Source organism: Atheta coriaria, unplaced genomic scaffold (assembly GCF_025399875.1).
Source record: "Atheta coriaria isolate IRGN ID8LTWV9N9 unplaced genomic scaffold, Caltech_Dcor_3.1 hic_scaffold_16_pilon, whole genome shotgun sequence".
In the NCBI taxonomy this organism is placed as follows: Eukaryota; Metazoa; Arthropoda; class Insecta; order Coleoptera; family Staphylinidae; genus Dalotia; species Dalotia coriaria.
Genome location: NW_027045458.1, coordinates 120,395 through 139,948, shown reverse-complemented (window position 1 = coordinate 139,948; position 19,554 = coordinate 120,395). Strand labels below are relative to the sequence as shown.

At 37.3% G+C, this 19,554-nt stretch overlaps 5 protein-coding genes and 1 long non-coding RNA gene across 6 annotated transcripts; 3 read left to right on the top strand and 3 right to left on the bottom strand.

The window, feature by feature from the left end:
- Positions 1-186: 186 nt before the first annotated feature.
- On the top strand, positions 187-2,858 carry LOC135802213 (WD repeat-containing protein 75-like). Its single transcript, XM_065315762.1, has 6 exons — positions 187-1,156; positions 1,216-1,400; positions 1,458-1,612; positions 1,664-2,029; positions 2,107-2,279; positions 2,345-2,858. The coding sequence occupies exons 1-6, from the start codon at positions 518-520 to the stop codon at positions 2,780-2,782; spliced, it is 1,956 nt and encodes a 651-aa protein (XP_065171834.1). The 5' UTR covers positions 187-517; the 3' UTR covers positions 2,783-2,858.
- Positions 2,794-6,315, bottom strand: LOC135802214 (uncharacterized). Its single transcript, XM_065315763.1, has 5 exons — positions 5,861-6,315; positions 3,843-4,028; positions 3,630-3,781; positions 3,323-3,568; positions 2,794-3,258 (listed from the first exon to the last, which is right to left on the bottom strand). Exons 2-5 carry the CDS (start codon positions 3,987-3,989, stop codon positions 2,976-2,978), a joined length of 828 nt encoding a protein of 275 aa, XP_065171835.1. The 5' UTR covers positions 3,990-4,028; positions 5,861-6,315; the 3' UTR covers positions 2,794-2,975.
- An 88-nt stretch (positions 6,316-6,403) lies between these two features.
- Positions 6,404-6,951, top strand: LOC135802215 (uncharacterized). The gene is made up of 2 exons (XR_010550520.1): positions 6,404-6,517; positions 6,698-6,951. It is a non-coding gene; the product is annotated as an uncharacterized lncRNA (long non-coding RNA).
- A 3,453-nt stretch (positions 6,952-10,404) lies between these two features.
- On the bottom strand, positions 10,405-13,111 carry LOC135802348 (choline transporter-like protein 1). The gene is made up of 8 exons (XM_065315920.1): positions 12,538-13,111; positions 12,335-12,460; positions 12,001-12,278; positions 11,748-11,940; positions 11,480-11,697; positions 11,156-11,415; positions 10,852-11,099; positions 10,405-10,792 (listed from the first exon to the last, which is right to left on the bottom strand). The coding sequence occupies exons 1-8, from the start codon at positions 12,571-12,573 to the stop codon at positions 10,568-10,570; spliced, it is 1,584 nt and encodes a 527-aa protein (XP_065171992.1). The 5' UTR covers positions 12,574-13,111; the 3' UTR covers positions 10,405-10,567.
- A 129-nt stretch (positions 13,112-13,240) lies between these two features.
- On the bottom strand, positions 13,241-16,827 carry LOC135802346 (choline transporter-like protein 1). Its single transcript, XM_065315918.1, is given in 13 exon segments — positions 13,241-13,604; positions 13,661-13,917; positions 13,981-14,089; positions 14,092-14,227; positions 14,290-14,522; positions 14,579-14,777; positions 14,832-14,940; positions 14,996-15,074; positions 15,141-15,195; positions 15,783-15,842; positions 16,077-16,222; positions 16,274-16,390; positions 16,566-16,827. Coding segments are annotated over 13 exon segments (1,749 nt in total). The 5' UTR covers positions 16,605-16,827; the 3' UTR covers positions 13,241-13,394.
- Positions 16,828-18,256: 1,429 nt separating this feature from the next.
- LOC135802351 (phosducin-like protein) lies at positions 18,257-19,533 on the top strand. The gene has a single exon (XM_065315925.1). The coding sequence runs from the start codon at positions 18,503-18,505 to the stop codon at positions 19,349-19,351; it is 849 nt and encodes a 282-aa protein (XP_065171997.1). The 5' UTR covers positions 18,257-18,502; the 3' UTR covers positions 19,352-19,533.
- The last annotated feature ends 21 nt before the right edge of the window (positions 19,534-19,554 follow it).

The following is a 19,554-nucleotide window of genomic DNA, read 5'->3' as shown; positions in this document are numbered from 1 at the left end:
AGTTTCGTGTTATTATGCCGGAAAAGCTTTAAAATGATTAAAGACGCTGAATTAAAACTTAAATACGTTGATGGCGAGTCTTTTGTGCATCATGCACCTGTATTTTCTAAGGATTCACAGTAAGCTTTTGTCAATTAAATTATTAACTTATAAATTTACAATAATATTGCTTTAGATTCGTTTTATTGCGAGTTTGCGACGATTGTGTAGTTATACAACGAAAACCGGCAGACGTTTTGTTGACTTTAAGGGAATTGAAGCAGACATTGTAAATTTTGGCTTATACCAACAAGATGCAACTGAATTCATTGCTGTATGCACTGTTGATGGTAACATTACATGCTGGAAAGCATCAAATGGCCTAAAAGTGAAACATATTCATTTGGATATTAATCAAGTGAGGTTTTTTCAACCTTTTGAACATTCTGGAAAATATAGAGCATTTCTGGTGTGGGTAAACAATAATGGACAGCTCAGCACTGGATTATTCCACTTTGATACTTATAAACTGCATCCTATGTCATTAGTTTATAAAAATAGCAAAAACTGTAAATTAGCAATAGGTGCCAATTTCATTGCGTTGATTTCCGGTCGAAAATTATTCATAGATAACATTGAAAACGAAAAGTCGCAGCAGGTTAAGATAAAGATAGCGAAACGAAAATTCACAGCAATTGCGGCGCATCCGAGCGAATCTGCAGTTTTAACAGGTGACGATACAGGTCGCATTGTGCTATGGCAAAACTTATTCGGATATTATACACAAGCGGTGTTCCATTGGCATACGCTACCAGTGAATACGATTTGTTTTTCGTCTTCGGGGACAACATTTTTTAGCGGTGCTGATGAATGCGTGTTGGTAAAATGGACTGTGGACGATTCAACGAGGAAAGGTTTTCTACCACGCATGTCAAATTGCATTCAGCAAGTTGGGATAGCACCTGAGAATTTGTATCTTGCGGTAGCGAGCAAAGACAACGCAATTCATATCGTTGATATGCAATTTAATCCAGTTTCTATTATACAAGAATTGATTCTTGGGGATGAATTTCCTGCTGGAATTCACTGGGATTCGAAAACTCGTGCGTTGGTGTTAAATGGCACTGTTGGTCATTTGCAATTCTATTCGCCGCATAACAAACAACTTTTATATAATGTAAGTTACTGCTTTTTTATTTATTTTATTTGTTATTTTGTTTTTGTTGTGTTGCTTAGTTGGATGTAGTTGGTATGAATAGAATTACCAATGAAAGAGACGTCCAAATTGAAAATACAAACATTAAAGCGCTCGCAATTTCCAAAAATGGCCGGTGGATGGCGACCATTGAGGAACGCAACGACGATGGTGCGTTTTTCGAAGGCAGATTAAAGTTTTGGAATTTTAATGAAGCAAAGCAAAGGTAATTTGTAAAGTAAACCTATTATACTTAACTAAACCTTTAACTTGGCCTAAATAGTTTTCAGTTAAATACAAACGTGGAGTATGCGCATGAAGGCAAAGTTTTGGACTTGAAGTTTCAGCCGTCGAGTAAAGAGGACTATCGTTTGGTTACACTTGGCGAGGATGGGTTTTTCAAAGTTTGGCAACTTGTGGATGTCACAAGTGTTTACAGTAAGTGTGATTCTTTTGTTTTAAACGATTTGTCATCCTAGTTTGATTTAGCTAAAGGATTCTCTTGGCGTTGTGCAAGTTCTGGTTTCTATCGTAACATGATTCCCACAACTATGGCGTTCTCGCATGATGGCTCACTGTTGGCAGTCGCATTTGAGAACATTTTGACAACATGGTTGCCTGAAACAATTGCACTTAAGTGCTCATTGTTGCACTCAACTTATTCCGAACTTATTGAACATATTGCATTCGGCACAAGCACACAATGTCATTTAGTTGTTGCTGCTAGTAAGAAACGTCTCAGTGTGTGGAATTTATTAACGTTGTCGATGATGTGGACAGTGCCTTTGAGAGTGACGCATTTGGTTACGAATCCAATGAGTGCTCACATGGGGGCCATCACGCAGAATAATAAATGTAAGTGTTCTGGTTTAATTAGTGTATTTATATATGCTGGTATAATTTGTATTGTATTATTTTTTATTTGTGATTAGTGTTTATTTTTGAACCTCAATGTGAAACTCCGCTGTACGTACACGAAGAATTAGTTGATGATGGAAAGGCTGTCATGGCGGCCATTTTGGTTCCTACTGGACGCGTGTATAGTCATCGTAAGCAACAAAACTGGTATGATAAGACACAACTCTACATAATAGACACTAATAAGGTAAATGATACGGTTTGTTATAAGTTTTATAACATAAATAAACATATGCAATGATTGCTTCACAGGAATTGCATTGTTTTGATACTTCGTCCGACTTTGACGATGGCATGTTGGAACCTATGCATTTCCTTTTCAACGAGACTGAAACGCAAAGCGCATTCAGTCACCTAACGCCAGCGTTAAAATCTGGTGGGGAGAAGGCTTCACAAGTCGTCCACAATTTCACCCAAAAGTTATCAAATTCCAAGCTGGACGACCTTCTTGAAGGATCTATACACACTATGGTGCCAATGCGAATGATTGCGCACGCAATAATTAATTCAATGATTTATGAGAAGCCTAAACAAACAACTGATTTGGACACAAATGACGACTTAAAACAATTGGGGAACAATCAGTCGGAATTGAAGAAAATTGGTAAAAATATTATCGTTGATGATTTAGCTGAGGATCTGTCTAAAATCGCTTTGGAACCTGTTACTTGGACATCAATGTTGACCTAGAATACATAAGGTAGGCGTTTAGTCGTCTATTAATTTAATAATTACAAGTTAATTACAATAAAAAAAAACACATTTACATTTTGTTTTACAATATGAAATCATATTAGTCGATAGACTATAGAGTCACTTTATGTCCTTTCATCCCACAGAATTAATTACTATTACGTATTAATTTGTTCGATTGAAGAGTACGTTAGTATCGTCCGTTGCGCGAGTGTGAGTTGGAATATTTTCCACTCAGCTTGCTCACAGAATATCGATCCGAGTACCGATCGTCGGCATATTTCTCGCTTGTTTTGTAGTGTACTTCAGAGGGCGGAACAGTCCCAAAGGACTTCTGCCAATGGTGGGTCCAGTATAAATCTTCGGGGTGAATCTCGTCCGGCCGTTTTGCATCCCGGCACACTACCACGCAGTATATTAAACTGCCAATCAACGTGAGAAAACCGAAGATCAAGAAAACAATTCCCAAAAACCTTTTAAACAACAGAAAAATTAATTATTTGCGTTCACTAGTTGTAAGTGTATATAGTGGCGTACCATACGTATGCTGGCTCGAAAAACTGTATTACGATGACGAAGCCAAGTGTCACCAGGATAATGCCTAAATTTAGGAGAAGCATCAGACAGCACATGCCCTTGATGTTGGGACAGAAGGGGTTAGGCGCCGCCATAGTCTCTATCGTCACGCCTGCTTTCCGTGAGTTGCGTGTTTTTGCGGTACTGGCAATCGACGGTGCACGCGCGCTGCGATAAGAATAGTGACTTGGCGCGCCCCTACTTCGGCTAAAAATTTAAATAATTTCATGTTAATTCATTGGTTGTAATTGTTAGGATATTCTCGCACCTGATTTCCGAGGGTGATTTATATGCGCCGCTCGTGACGTAGATATCACTGCCATTGTCGTAACCGGCACTGTGTCTACTTAGTGCTGAAGAAGCCCGCGGCGGTGGATTGCGTGCATTTAAATACCTTCGTTCGTTCACCACCGTGTACGGCTGTAAGGATTCATGTGTAAACAACATAACCTAATGTAAGAGCTGGTAAATAACGTCATACTGTGTATTCTGATAGGGTGCGCTCCGATGGCGCTCGTTGACTTTCCTCGCCGTCGGAGTAGACGCTGCGGGCTACATGAACGGGTGTCGGCGAGTCCGTATGGCGCTGCGTCGCGACGTAGTGATTCTTGTTGATGCGCTTCACCATTGTTGATCGTCACGCAAACGCTGGCAACTGGCCTACCTACTGAAAACACAACGGAACAAAGGTAAGCACATGTGTGCTGCATAGGTACGTAGTAATACAATAAAACAATTGGCTAACAATACGTGTAGCAGATAAAACATTTGAACAATGTTTGATTTGAAAAGAAAAACAATAGCGCTCAGAAAAACGTCACCAAAATTTGAGTGTTTAAAAGATTCTAACAAAGTTCAAACGGAAACGGTACGCATATGTTTTCTAACTGCTTCGACATAATGTCCCCGTCACAACTGTTGAGCACCGAGCGCGTGTAATTATGTAGCGTATTAAAATTAAAGACGACGAACTTAAATTACCAGGCGTGCACACACGCGCAGGTAATTTTAATGTCATCTCTGGCGCAGCGCACAACCGCTGTGCTTCTGTTTCGGTTTGGGTTTGTGTTTACGATGCTTCTCGAGTTGAGTTCTTAAGAAAAGGCGGCTGCATAAACATGAATGTAATTTATTACATGTTGTAGCATGTGCATAACAACGAATATATGACATCATTTTGACGTTTCCATCGCTCTGACACATTGTTGCAGACATTTTAGGTCAACATTTATTTATCGACGACGCCATTTGCAGGCAGACGTATGGTCAGTTGGTGTGCACAGTGTATAGTTAAACAATTGACAATCGTCTTACGAAATGCGGTTCTGCGTGACTGATTTCAACAAAATTTATTCCCAATTTCCTAATGTTGTCATAATTAACTTATGTGGAAATAACTTAAGTTTAATTAGAATAATCCGCGTTCTTTTCTATTGTTTTTCCCTGTTGCAACAATTTGCTAACATTAAGTCTCGAGATGCACACATTGTCATTGGAAGTTGGAAGCCGATGATGATGATGGCGATGTAGCGATGCTCGAGAAGTGAAAGCGTTCCATGGTCTTATATAGCCATGGGAATAAAGAATAAATTTGTGCCTTTGCGCGTTGCCTACATATACATATATGTACAATGGTCGGCGAGACGGAGCGAAAAAAACGAAAGTGGACGTGCGGTGCCCAAATATCAAACAAGTTATGCGGATTTAACTAAAAAATGAACGCCCACAACACATAAGTATGCATTATTTATGTCGTTATGTCATTATCCAACAGCTGCGGTTTTGTATAAATTGTAGGTTGACATCGTCGCCATTTTGAATAGACACTAAGGTATAACAAGTAATGAAGGATGAAGGATCGCCAAACGGAACGATTTCAGGGTCACGTCTCGACTCTTCATGGCGATCGTGAATTATTGCGACGCGATCGCGCGCGCACGAACGCGAATCGCAACGCACGGATGGACAAACGACCGCCGTGGTCGCCGCGTCTCCTCGTCATCGGTGTGTTTCCATCCGGCGGAAAAGAATCTCTAACAAGTCGTGGTGAGTTTTATTTCTTCACTATCAAGATATCTTTGAAAAGATGCCGCGACGTAACGCAGAAAAACACGTACTGTAAATAATTGAATGACTGTTTTGCAACAATTAGTTTTGGAGTTGTTTGTTTGAAGCTGTGCGTGGTAATGTAAAACACACCTCTGCGTTGCGCTTGTTTACTAGCTCAAGGTGAACATTGAGTACTGAATTCAAGTGTTGCTTGTTTGCACCTGTTAAATATTTTCATTCATTTAATATTTTACTCAAAATTTTTGCGCCTTTCATAGTACGAGGTAGTCCTGTTAGCTGTTATATTGATGACTTTTTTTCTGTTTGCCGCGGCGCAAATTTAGTTCGTTTGCTTGTTTTCTATGCCATTGTCTGACAAAGCACAAAAGAAGATACCAAAGATGCCGATCATTTAAGTCTTGCAGACTCTTCTGCGTCGCACAGACTTACCATGATTGCTCGTTTAGAGGAAGCGGGAATGTACACTCACACAACGCACAAGGTTTGCACGGCAAGTTCAGATCGACTCTCACTTTTTAATCCAAAATGTATGAATTTATGTTTGTGATCATTGATTCTTGTTTGATTGCAGGTTTTCTTGGACAACACTTAGGCCATTCTCTGCGAGGATTTATCGGTCGTATTAGGTGATTTTAATGCTGGACACCCACACGGTACTCGAGTACGAATTGTGAAACGCGCGATGCAGATTTCTGAGTAACGCGAGGTGTGCGAGTCGAACATCGAGCGACGACTGGCGTAGGAGCGAACGAGCGAAGGCTGCAGACCTGCAGAGAGTAGTTTTGCATTGAGGTTGCTGCTGAATGAATCCGGCGTTAGAGGAGATGGAGTCCACCGGATCGCAGCTTGCGACTCGTACTCCGCAGGTCGGAATTTTTCAAGCGTCGTGGATTTTTCACATTCTACGAGGCGGCTGCGGAGTGGTGGACACCGTTACGTCACACAAGTAGCAGGCAGGTAAGCGCGTAATGAGCGAGCAGCAGTCGCAAGGTTGATCCACTCGGCTGGTGTTAGAGAAGAAGGCTTCTTCGATTTACTTCTTCAGCTAATGTCGTTCGGGAATATCTTGCGACTGCATTTGCTGCGGTTGGTGCATGAATGTAACTCTATGTTTATATTTGCACTTTGTTTAGATTACTTGATAGAAGTAATACTAGTACTTTCTAAATTGTTAACAAGTTCATAACGTTTTGCTGAATGTATTTTGTTGTGATAATCTGGGAAAACGATTAAAATTTTTATTTTTATTTATTTTTTGTTGTGCAGATGGCATACCAGTTATCATTTGTTGGTCCTGGATAACGATTCCAACTACACTCTTCATATTTTTGGACCCCAAGGAACAGTGTTTATAGGCAGAAGATATACGCAATTCAAAAGGAACTTAAAATGTACTGATAATTAATCAGATGGTTGTTGTGTCCATGCAATGTATATTCATCAAAATTCTGTAATTTTATAACAAATTGCTTGTATGAAAGTTTGTGAAAGAAAACAATAAAACAGTGCTTGTTATTGAATTTATTATATTTTTGATACCCATTTGTCGTTTTCAGAGTTTATTGTAAAAATCAAGTTCTAAAAGTTGAAAACCGAGCCAAATTTTGATTTTATTAATTTCGACTGAAAAACAGTTCCGAAGTTTTGTCTGCAAAGTTTATTTTGTGTTGAAAGACAGGGTCGAACTTGTTTTTTTAAATATTTTTGGTCGAAAGACAGGGTCGAACTTTTTATGAAAAATATTTTCGGTCGAAAGACAGGGTTGAACTTTTTTTAAAAAATATTTTCGGTCGAAAGTCAGGGTCGAACTTTTTTTTAAAAATATTTTCGGTCGAAAGTCAGGGTTGAACTTTTTTTAAAAAATATTTTTGGTCGAAAGACAGGGTCGAACTTTTTTTAAAATTAATTCCTTTTGAAATCAACTAAATAGGAAATATGAATCGACACTATGTTTTTAAAAGCATATCAGCTACATACTTGCAATGTAAATTGATATTTATTGTATTAAGTAGGTATAAGGAATATGTATGCAAATATAAGGGGTGATAATTGTACAAAAAATCAGTCTGATAACAAAATGTTACTAAGATAAAGTATTCAGAAGCACGTTTTTTTGTAGAATCTGCAATAAAAAATGTATTTTTTTAAATTAATTTTTGCCATAAGAAATGATAGACAAAATGAATAATCCAGTTTATTGTACTTATCTTGCAAACTATTTATTCTAAAAGAAATTCGTTTTCAGATTCTTATTCAGTGCATATTTTTACATTATTTAGCATTTTAAAATTTGTTCTTATCTACACTTATGTAAGAAATGAAAATCGTCAATATCTTGAAAACCAATTAAGATACCGCAATGAAAATAAGATTAATGAATTTCTCGCATTATTCTACATCAAGTTGCAAAGTTTCGTGGAAATCGAAAAGGTGGTTCTTTTCAGCCGGTTTTGATTTTCACCAGTTATTTTTGAAATAATGGTGATATCGGAAAACTGACTAGATACTTTTCATCGCATTGCAATTCTTTACCGATTGACGTTTTTCATTTTTTCTAGCTTAAAAATAATTTTGAGGCACAAAGTAGTCAAGTGTAACCTCTTGACTACTTTTGAGAGGTTTTTGGAAACTTCGGAAAATCAAGTAACTAAATCTGCCATCTTGTAGATCCTTATCGTGGCATGAAGAAACTGTAAGAAGTTTGTTTCCATCTTTATTACTTTCAGAGAAAATCGCGTCGGAAAATCAATTTTTCCAACTCAAAAATACAAATTTTAAAGTTTTATCACATGTAGAATAGTTTGCTGAACACAATGCCGTTTTCCGTTTTTGTAGATCTTAATTAGTTCCTGAGATAATCGGTACTTCAGTATTGATGGAAGTAAACGATTCCACTTAAATGCTTCTATAGGGCCAACGGTTAGTGCTAATGACAAAAAGTTTTATTCATAAGTGTATTAAGAGCCTGTCTACACAATAATATTATTAATTTTTTATAATAAAATCACGCAATAAAATGTCAGGCGCCTCCGCCATATTTTAATTAATTATATGCATTATTTAAAAAAATTAAAAAATAAAGTTTTTATTGCACATTATACAAGAGGACAATTATCTCAATGAAATATTTTAGTACAATATTTTAATTAAACGTTTAGTTTAAAAGATATACACATAAAACCATTGAATACAATTTAATCAGTACCGGCATCAATAGGGCCTTAAATAATGGTTGTCGACGAAAAGTTTACTAAAATAAATGATTTCTATTGTTCTGTTTTATTATAATCAGAAAAAACAATTTCAAAATTCAAAAATTTAATTTTTGTTATAAAAACATGAAACCGTGAAAAGATTTCGTCATAAAAAAGGCAAAACTTTTTCATTTTTATCACAAAATAAAATTGGAATTTTATGTTCTGATTTCGGATTCGGGTAGCTTGCTTAATTCTAATTCATTTATTTAAGTACAATTTTTATGTAGCCATTTAGGCCCTATTGACAATTAAAAAAAAAAACTTGACTTCGCACAAAACAAATTCTATTATGCCGATTATTAAAAAAACCGTGCATCTGAGAAGAAAATTTTATTAAAATAAAGAGGTCCAAATGACGTTTTCTTAAATATTCCGCAATAAAAAATTTAAATTTCCAATTTTTATTTTTTGCTTTAGAAATGATGGATGCAACGAATAATTCAGTTTTTCGCACTTAATTTCAAAATTAAAGGAATTAAAGAAAAACGGTTTTCACATTTGAATAGACGATAAAACTTTACATCATATGGCATTTTAATATTTTCAATAATCGACAGTTATGTAATAAATGAAAATGTCCAATAACTTGAAAACTAATTACGTCATCGAAACCAATCCTTCACTAATGGATTCTCTGCATCATTCTACGTTTGACCAGAAAGTTTCGTGAAAATCGGGAAGGTGGTTCAAATAGACCCGTTTCGGTTTTCACAGTTCATTTTGGAAATATTGCTGTTAAGGAAAAACTGACTAGATATCTTTCATCCCCTTGCCATTCTCTATCGATTGGCGTTTTTTATTTTTCTCTAGCTTAAAATTTATTTTTTAGCCCATAAAATAGTCAAGTGTAACCTCTTGACATTTTTCGAGTGGTCTTTGGTCAACTTCACAAAATCAAAAAACTAAATCTGTCATTTAATAGACCTCTGTCGTGACATGAAGAAAGTGCAAAAAGTTTTACTCTAACTTTTATAGTTTCTGAGGAAATTGCATCGGAAAATTGTTTTTCTCTTTCTTAAATGTACAATTTTTAAAATCTTATTATATGTAAAATTGTTTACTTAACGTAATGCTGTTTTTTGTTATTGTTTATCTTTATTAGTTTCTGAGATAATCGCTAAATAAACCTGGCTTAAAGTACATGTTCCACTTAAATGTATTTACTAAATAAACCCTTATTACTATCACGTGAAAAGTTGTGTTAGTAATGTAATTAAACGCCATTCTATCCAATGGTAATATAAGTTTTTAATAATTTTTATAAAGAGTAATTAAAATGTCAGGCGCCTCCGCCATATTTTTATAAATTACGTATGCCTTCCCAAAAATTAAAAAATAATTAAGGTTTTATTACTTATTATGAAGGCAAATGCCTTTATAGATAAATTATTTTAATACTTATTTGTAATTTGGCTAAAGGTTTAAAAGATATAAGTTTAATACATTGTAAATGCATTCAAAATAAATAGTAAAGTTATAACAAATAATGCATTCAAAATAAATAATCCTTTGTTTGTTTGGCCCTGTTTTTCGACACAAAATAATTTTATGAATAAGTTCGGCTCTGTCCTTCATCGGAAAATTGAAACCTCTTGACTGACTTTGAGTGGTTTTTGGAAACTTCGAAAAATTGAAAAACTAAATCAGCCATTTTATAGATCTGGAACACTGGGGTTTTCCATTTTTGTCGCAGATAAACATAATAAAACAGAAGTCTTCTATTATATCAAAAATTTATTATACTGATAAAATACTCGGAAGTACATAATACAATGTTATAAAAAAGTATAAAGTATATAAACTTTTCGTTGATCATAAAACCATGAATAACAATTGAAAACGATGGAAAAAAGACGTAAGAACATTTTTAAAAAGGTAATCAGATGGGGCCCATTGAAGGCGCATTTGGACCATCATCATGTCCACGCACGACTCGACCAGGCATATCGACCTCACCTGCCATATCCCTCACAATATCACTCAACGTCCTCTTAGAATCCTCCATGAAACACATCAGTTCCCTGGACATGAAATACGGTTTCGAGACGCCATCATTCTCAGCCAGATCCTCACAATAGCACAAGAAGATCGTGTCGATCGCGATCTGCATAAAAAAAATGTAATATTATATCAAAACTGATCGAATGATACGTGCAAACTTACATTATAAAGACTGAGGAAAGTATTAGCGGCAAAAAACGCGAAAATACCAGAAACAACCGATACGAAATCGGCACTATCTGGACGTGCAATATTTCTGCATACGATAATAACAATGGCGACGATAATCAACTGCAGCAGACCAAGGACGAACTTGCAAAAACATTTCAGTTGCATTAGTGAAAACGCATGGTTGAGCAGTAGTATCATTCCTTCGCGACAACCGGTGCAAAACGACACGCCGTGAATAGCTGCAACATATAACAAATAATTTAGACTTTACAAAACAGATATTCTAGGTACCCACCAGTCATAATATAAGACATCTTGGTGAAATATTTTATAATTTCCTCAAAGTTTTTTATACACTTATTCAGCATACAGCAGATACAAGCACAGCAGCAGCAACAAACGCGCGCGATTTTGCGTTTCGTAAAGAAATCGGAAATGCTCTTTATGATTTCCATAAGCAGCATCAAAAGTGAACCGAAAGCAACAGTGCCCATGTGATAACGCAACATATTGCTGGTTGTCCTCCACATCGGCGATCCCAAGTCCGATTTATCTCTGAAAGATATTATTTCATTGTTATAACAACGGTAACAAGTATGTTAACACTAAATGAGATTACCTTCGATAATACCATGTAGCAACGGTTCCACCAATGACCATACTCTGGCATCCTTTGAAGAAATATGTGAGCCAAATACCACCCCAGCTCAGAAATATGTACGTGCAGATCACAATATCGTCAGGATTGAAATACCCGTTTTCCTTAATACCAGCTTTAAAAACAACTGTTGAAAGGGAGCTAAACCCAATGGCCGATACCAGAAATGCGACAAACGACTAAAATATGAAATAATTACTAAAATGTTCACCTAAACACAATAACTCACAATTGCCGGTTGAATAAACAGTTGCGGCATATCGCCAATCGCTTTACTGGCCTCTTTGAAGACCTGAATAATCATTTGAATGCGTTTTCGCGTTGCATAGATCAAAAAAACAATGACGAACGTCACCACGGTGGCGGCTAGCGGAAGCAGAATTACTCCGTGCGAATCATTTTTCACTTGAAAAAAAACAGCCCTGCATAACAAAAAAAAAAGAAATCAGAGTGTATACTATTCCGGATGTAAAATTGATTACCATGCTACGATGGTGAGCCCAAGTGCCGTTAATGATCCAAGAACAAGCATGGTCCAAATGAAAACGCCAATAAAGTAACGCAGAAGCAATATTGTCACCATTATAATTGCGAGTATGAACGCCACCATGTACAACATATCTGTACTACCCAATTGCAGGTGTTGGTGCATTACATCATCCCAAATCGAATCTGGATCGTTATTAAAATGGCCATATTCGAAATTATCGCGATGGCCACTAGCAGGGCCGTTAACACCGCAGTAGATCAGCATGCCCGCCTGATTGAGACATTCGTTAAGCAGTTACGCATTTTCAACCGTTTGATCTGACTTACCAGTAGCACATAACAGAACGCCATCACATAGATGAAATTCTCATTTGTTTTACGCCGATGGCGCGTAGGGCGATCAATCTCGCCATCAGTCTCATCAATAAGCTTGGAGCGAACGGAAACATATGCCTTTTGAACGATAAAACGTATCAACAGTTAGAAAAAGACACTTAAGTCAATAATAATAAAAGATAAGTGTTGTTTACCTCATCGGGCAATCCGGCGCTAGCAAAACAATTCATCGTGCCGGTGTATTCTTCTCGCTCGGTGCGATGTGATTTCTTAAAATAAACTATTCAAAAATAGGGGTATGCGCGTACGATTTCTATAATAAAATACACCGCAATGAACTAAACGAATGGCGACCAACCACACACTGCAAAGAAAAACAAACACTCCCGACGCCTGCCTGCCGAGAAGTACGGGAGAAGACTGAACGCCGTCTAAATGTGCTGAGCGCAGCGCTCACTTCAGTGGATATAATCGCCTTTGAATTTGAGATGTTTGCAAACTTATGCATGTGTTGTTTCAGACCTTAAAACTTCCTTACGGCCCCACCCGTGTATCTCAGTTCTCTCTCCACGCTAAAATCCTAGATTGTTCACGCCGGCTCGTTTTATTGCATATTTGCAATAAACTATTTTACTCCACGGCGACGAAATTTTATAGCTCAACGATTGTTAAGCAAACGTCGAACATGAAAGAGGCACGCCGGGTATTCCCCTCCCGAAGCTACTGAATTTCGTTTCATTTATGTATGTATTATTGCTTGGGTGTTATTTTTCTCGTAATCACTTAATATATTAATTTCCATTTTTGAATACCGGCTTGTGTCGCAAATTATTAATTTTCGATAATAATTTATCATTTTAGTCTGTTTCCTCTTATGAATGATAACGCCGAAACGGGTTGGACGAACCATTTTTTATTTTTCATGGTTCATTTACACAATGACAAAAGTTACAATTACATATTGAAGGTTGCACTATGCGGATGCTTTTTGATAAGATTACTTTACTGTATACACTTAGTTAGCAGTTCACCAACCATTGAATCTTCACATTTAGGCTGGATGTGCGGGGGTTGTGGAATTCCATGCATCCCTGGGTTCTTCCGTTTTCGGTTGTGTCTTGTTCGCTTCCAATTGCTCCAGTGCCTTTTTGGAATTTTCCACGAAAATCATTAACTCAGCGGACATGTAGTACGGGCGTGAAAGACCGTCATTGATCTCACAATCCTCGCAGAAGCAAAGGAAAATTGTGTCAAGCGTAGTCTACGTCAAAAATAAGCCGTCACAATCTATTCATTCAAAACAAATATTATACTCACATCGTATACGCTAAGTACACAGTACGCCATGAAGAAGGCGATAAGTGTCGACACAACCAGCGGACCCCAGACAGAATGCAAACCTGGCTTATCCATCATGTAGTACCCAATCAACATTGTCGTTAGCATGATAGTGAGATTGATAAAAAACAAAATAAAAGAACCGACAGAGTTGAGCGCTATTGTTGCTAGCCCATTGTCGACAATCAGACGCATGGCGTTTTTGCCTCCCTTGCAGAAAGGTACACCGTGCATCGCTAGATTAACACGCATTTATAATTATAATCATTCATAATATTACTCTGAGGATATCAACTTACATGTCACAATAAACGCCAGTTTACTGAAGTAGCGCACAAACTCTTCCAGAATGTTAAAAATGCAACTACAGCAAATAAGACAAAGACCGCATCCATTTTGCGCGCGGCGCGTTTTAATGATTCAATGAGCATGCGAATCAATTGCATGATCAGCATAATAAATGAGCCAAAAGCAACCGTACCAAGATGATAGCGCAACAGGTTGTGTGTGGCGTACAAAATTGGCGACGCTAAGCGTGACTTATCCCTGGAACCACAACACCACAATTATAGCATCTTCAAAATGTAATTAACTGGCGCGTTGCATACCTGATAAAATACCACGAAGAAATGGTACCACCAACGATCATATTCTGGCACCCAACGAAAAAGTATAGCATCCAAATCCAACCGACTGTAAAGATGACGCCGGTGAAGATGACCGCTTTGTTCGGCACGTATTCGTACAAGCCTTCATGAATCATCTGCAGGTTGCCGGCGCTACCAATCAAAATCCCACCGTAGACAATTACGACGAAACTGATAAAAAACGCAGCGATTGTCTACGAAAATTAAAGTAACATGCTGGAAGATGCGAAAATGCCAATAGCAAACTTACAGCTACAGGCTCAAGAAGAATATGCGGAATGGCACCGATGGCCTTGCTCGCTTCCTTGAACAGCGATACCACCAATTTGATACGCTTGAACATGACCAGTAGACACAAGAGCAGAATAACTGTCAAAACAGTGAAGAATATTCCCAAACTCATCAACATATCCCTTTCCTCTCGTTTTGTTGCCGTCGACCTGAGGACCCTGTAAATAAGGTGTGAAATGGCGTGGCATTATTTCCAAAACAAGCGTATCTACCATATCGCGACGCAGCCCAATGTCATGGCTACCGCCCCACCAACGAGGATCGACCAAATGAATGGCTCCGTGTTATATCTCATCAGCATCACGGTCAAACACACCAGAGCTGGTAATACGTTTTAAATTAGAAAAACATAAACAAAACAACTCTCAATGCTCACCGAAAGAAATGAGTGCCATGTAAAAAATTTCCAATTTGGATGCATTGATATCTTCCGTCAGGTTTTGCCAAAATGGTTTCTGATTTGCAAAAAAAAAAAACGTAAATTATGTTTGTTTAAATTAAATTAAATTAAATAAACTTACAGCCTTAGCAACATCACCACCAGCTCTGGGAACGCATCTACCAAAAATTGTGTCGCTGCGAAAACAAAGTGAGTAAAATTTGGGTTAAACAAGTCCAATTATTGCGAGTAATAAATTATCGACATGTGTCGTGTTTTTCGAGACACGTAATGGCATTACATTTTATTTTTATATTGTTAAACCGGCGTAACTTGTCATCGATTAATAGATTGTTACCGAGGGCAGTAGTACATGCTGTTGTTACATGCAAGAAAACAAATGAAAGTCTATAAAAAAAAAAACAATTGAATGCGTCTATCGTGAATACAACATATCGGTGATACATAAAATAAAAACACAACACGCATAAATGTTCGTTCTGGAAACGCAAACATTTATTTGTCACACATGCTGATTAATTATTCATCTGTTTTGTTTGTTTTGACGTCAATTAAAAAAGGGCGTAAATTCAAAATGACTGCCAGCACATCAGTTTAACATGCCATAACTATGTATATATTTTAAAATGACGCATTCAATAATTGTTTACCAATAATGCACTAAGGCTTGCCCTCACATTTCATTAATCTAAAAGCTTCCGATTACTGTACCCAGGCATAAACATGCAACAATTATTGTTTAAAAAACATTTAATCAACTTACTATCCATATTGTTCGCAGTTCGTAACGCAAATCCGTTCATTGCTTCTTTCCAGCATAAATCTAAAAAACAAGACCGCATTTGATTAAAATCATCGCAATGCATCACGTTAGGATAATAAGCAGGCGTTCTGTGTGTCTATATTTATGCTATGCACATCAGCACATGTTTACATTGCCAATGGCGGCCGCTATCGCCAATGTGTAATTATTTACATTTGAAACGAGTGCGTTTGATCTGCGCATCGGGTTTAACCGAAGTGCGGCTGCGAGGGGTGTTGTCGATTCTATACTTACGGCTTGGAAGTCATGTCCAGACCAACACAGCCAACATCATTCCCATCTCGCTTGTTTTGCTCGCCGCAAACATTTCCACAATTGTCGTACCCGGTGAGGATGCGATTGACGTCACCAATGCTAGCACAATAAATCAGAAAAGCACACTAAATTAAACATTAATATAGGTACGTGTTGCGTGCAACTGAAAAACGTACCGTGATCGCTAAAAATGTCCCGAAAAAGTACAAGAAAAATATATCCGTGCACTTGCGCTTCCTTTGAGGCCTCCCATCCTCGTCGCGGTCCCCAAACTGCACAAAATCGCCAGTTGACTAAAATATACATACATTTATAGAACACGCACGCAACGGAAGCGAAAGCCACACACACACAAGTATTCTGTACAGTATTTTGCAGTAAAAGTAACGAAAAAACAAAATATAATATGAATACAAAAGAACAATGTGTTTGCAGCAATTGGCAACATAGCGGCATTCCTATATGTACCTCCGAATCGGGGTCCACCTGCGACAAACACGTTCCCATCGCACTAAACACTAGTCAGTTACAAAACAAAACAAAACACAAATTCACAATCCAATATATTCGCAGCGACTGCGGCTAAAATCCGATTCGGTAACAATATATTATTCGTCAGCTTGTTGGAAACCGGGACGGATGTGGGGCAGCTGCACCGTGAACTCGGCAGATCCGAACCGAACTACGGGAATCATGGAATGACCGCAACTGCCGGTTTATTTTGTGTCGGTGGAGATCAACACGATGCGCACGGCGGTATTCCCCACAACCTTCAACACGTTGACCCACCAATAGAATACTTCTACTCCTTCTTTTTCTGATTAACTTAATTGGTAACTGGTAACAGCGTTATTACTTTTTGTTGTAGTTACGCTTATTCTGCCAGAAATACTGACGCCTAAGCCGGCGCTGGTAATGGAACAAACAAATATAAATTCCGTTTTTGGTATTTTCTCTTTCTACTGATTCATGAAAATACATTTATAAATATATTTGCAATATGTAGATTTATTAAATCGCAACTAATACTTTCAGTTAGTTCAGTTACCAGAACGCAAAAGTTTCAAGTTTCAAGGTGTTATCGAAATGACATAAATCTGCGAACAGAAAACTTTTCCAAGCACAGCTCTAGTTTCTAAACAATAATAAACTGGTCGATGTTTTTATTATTTTTTGCTGCGACTGTATTATTTCACAGAACTTGAGACGTGTTATTCAAACAAATATGCGACTTGGCCTTGACCGTATGTGAGCTTCCTTTTGTCCAATATAATTTTAAACTCAAAAGTATCAGCCGAATAAATAGCATTAAATCAATTTGATAAATGATTGTGATATCTAATGTATTTCCCAAATAATATAAGTTTGGTGCAATATTTAATGTTAATATTTAACCACAACGTCACATACGCTGTCTGCAATAAAAAAGAGTTTGGCATCCGGTGAGGTCATACTTTATATGTTAGTATCAGGTTCAGGGTTACATAAACGCCGACTCGCCTTTGCCGAAACACTCAAGTTTATGGTGTAATCTTCTGTGTTGATACTATATTAATAAATAACATTAAATCAATGTTACCTCAGCGTTTGATTAATAATAGTGATATGTAATGTCTGATATGAGTCTGGTGCAATACTTTAAATTGCATATACGTGTAATTGCGATTGAAACAAAATATTTCGATCTGGAACTTGAATTCAGGATGTCGATTAATGCCTCTCCCAACATAATTTCTTATTTTAGTTATGTGAAAAGCGAAATTAAAGCGCAATTTCAATTTATTTTCGTAACTCTTTCTATGTATGTGTGTGGCAGACCGGTTTTTGTTTGATTTACATATTAAATATTTGATTTCACGATTGATTTTATTTTTGGAATTAACAAAGAGGCGTTTGCACATCTCGAATGGTTATCCTGGAAAGTTTTATAATTAATTATAATGTGTTATTGTTTAGTTTCCTATTGTATATTGTACATGTTAATTAAATGAGTCAAATTAAACAAACGCGAATCGAGTGATATGCATAAATGTAGATAGTGTAATCGGTTTAATTTAAAAAGTTTGATCCTTTACGCACTTTCATATTAAATGTGTAATCTATCGCCATCTAGTGGCGATAATGGAGAGAATCTATGGTTTCTCATGAATTACAGTTTTAGGGCTCGCCTCAAAACATAACCAATATTTACAATCACAAGCCAATGATCAAGAGAAGACATTTATTTGCATTTTATTAGCTTTTGTTGAGTTTCCTGCGTTGTGGCATATACTAACCGGCACGAATGCCTTTACCTTCATTGAATAAACCAAATTCAGTACTTAAATCACCACAATTGATTAAAAAACAAGTATTCCCATTTTATCAATTGTATTTATAAACAATTATAAAGTGCGATTGTTACCATGGCAACCTTAGAAGATAAAATCCTCGGCGAGAAACAGCATAATTACTGTAGCAGTAGCGAAGAAAGCGCGGATGATAACAGTGACGATGAAGGCTCTGACCGGAAACCGTCCGGCAATAGCCAAGAAGCTCCTTCAGAACTTCCAGAACCAAACAAATGGGAGGGCACATCAACAAACACAGGCCCCAAGGGTGTAATCAAAGACTGGCAGCGATTCAAGCAGCTGGAGACCGAGAAACGCGTTGATGATGAGCGTGAACGCGCCGAATTATACAAAAAACTAAGCATGACAGTGCGCTCCGCTTTGGACGAAGAACGCGAAGCTGCAAGTCTAGAAGATGCTGACCTGGCAGAACTGCTCAATGATGAATTTCTACTTGAATATCAAAAACAACGTATGCATGAGATGCTTCAACAAAATGACCATCACAAAACATTTGGAAAACTCGTCTATTTAAACAGTGGGCCAGAATATCTGGATTCTATTGATCAAGAAGACAAGAAAGTTAAGATAATAGTCCACATCTATGAGGAGAGGGTGGCTGCTTGCAAGGCAATGAATGAGGCCCTGCAGGATCTAAGCAAAATCTATGATAAAGTGAAGTTTTGCGCCATCGATGTAACTCGCGCAGGTATGAGCCGCGACTTTAAAATCAACGGGGTGCCAGCACTTTTGATCTATAAAGCTGGACAAGTAATCGGGAATTTTGTCCGGTTATCGGATGACTTGGGGAATGAATTTGATGCAGAAGATGTGCAAGCATATCTAATTGAGCATGGAATGCTGGAAGACAAGAGTCTAAAACCGCTAATTGTGCGGAATGCTGTCGATGAAGACAGTGATTGAAATACTTCTTCAGGGCAAATTTTTTTGGACCAAAGACTTTTGTATTTAAATCTAATCTTAAACTTAAGATGCAATAATGTTCTTAATCTTTTTTAACTTACCATGTCTACTGTGTTCATCATGGCTTGAGTGTATCTTCAATATGTAATAAATATTTAATATAAAATTTCGAAAACGTCAAATTTGTATTGGAGACATTACTC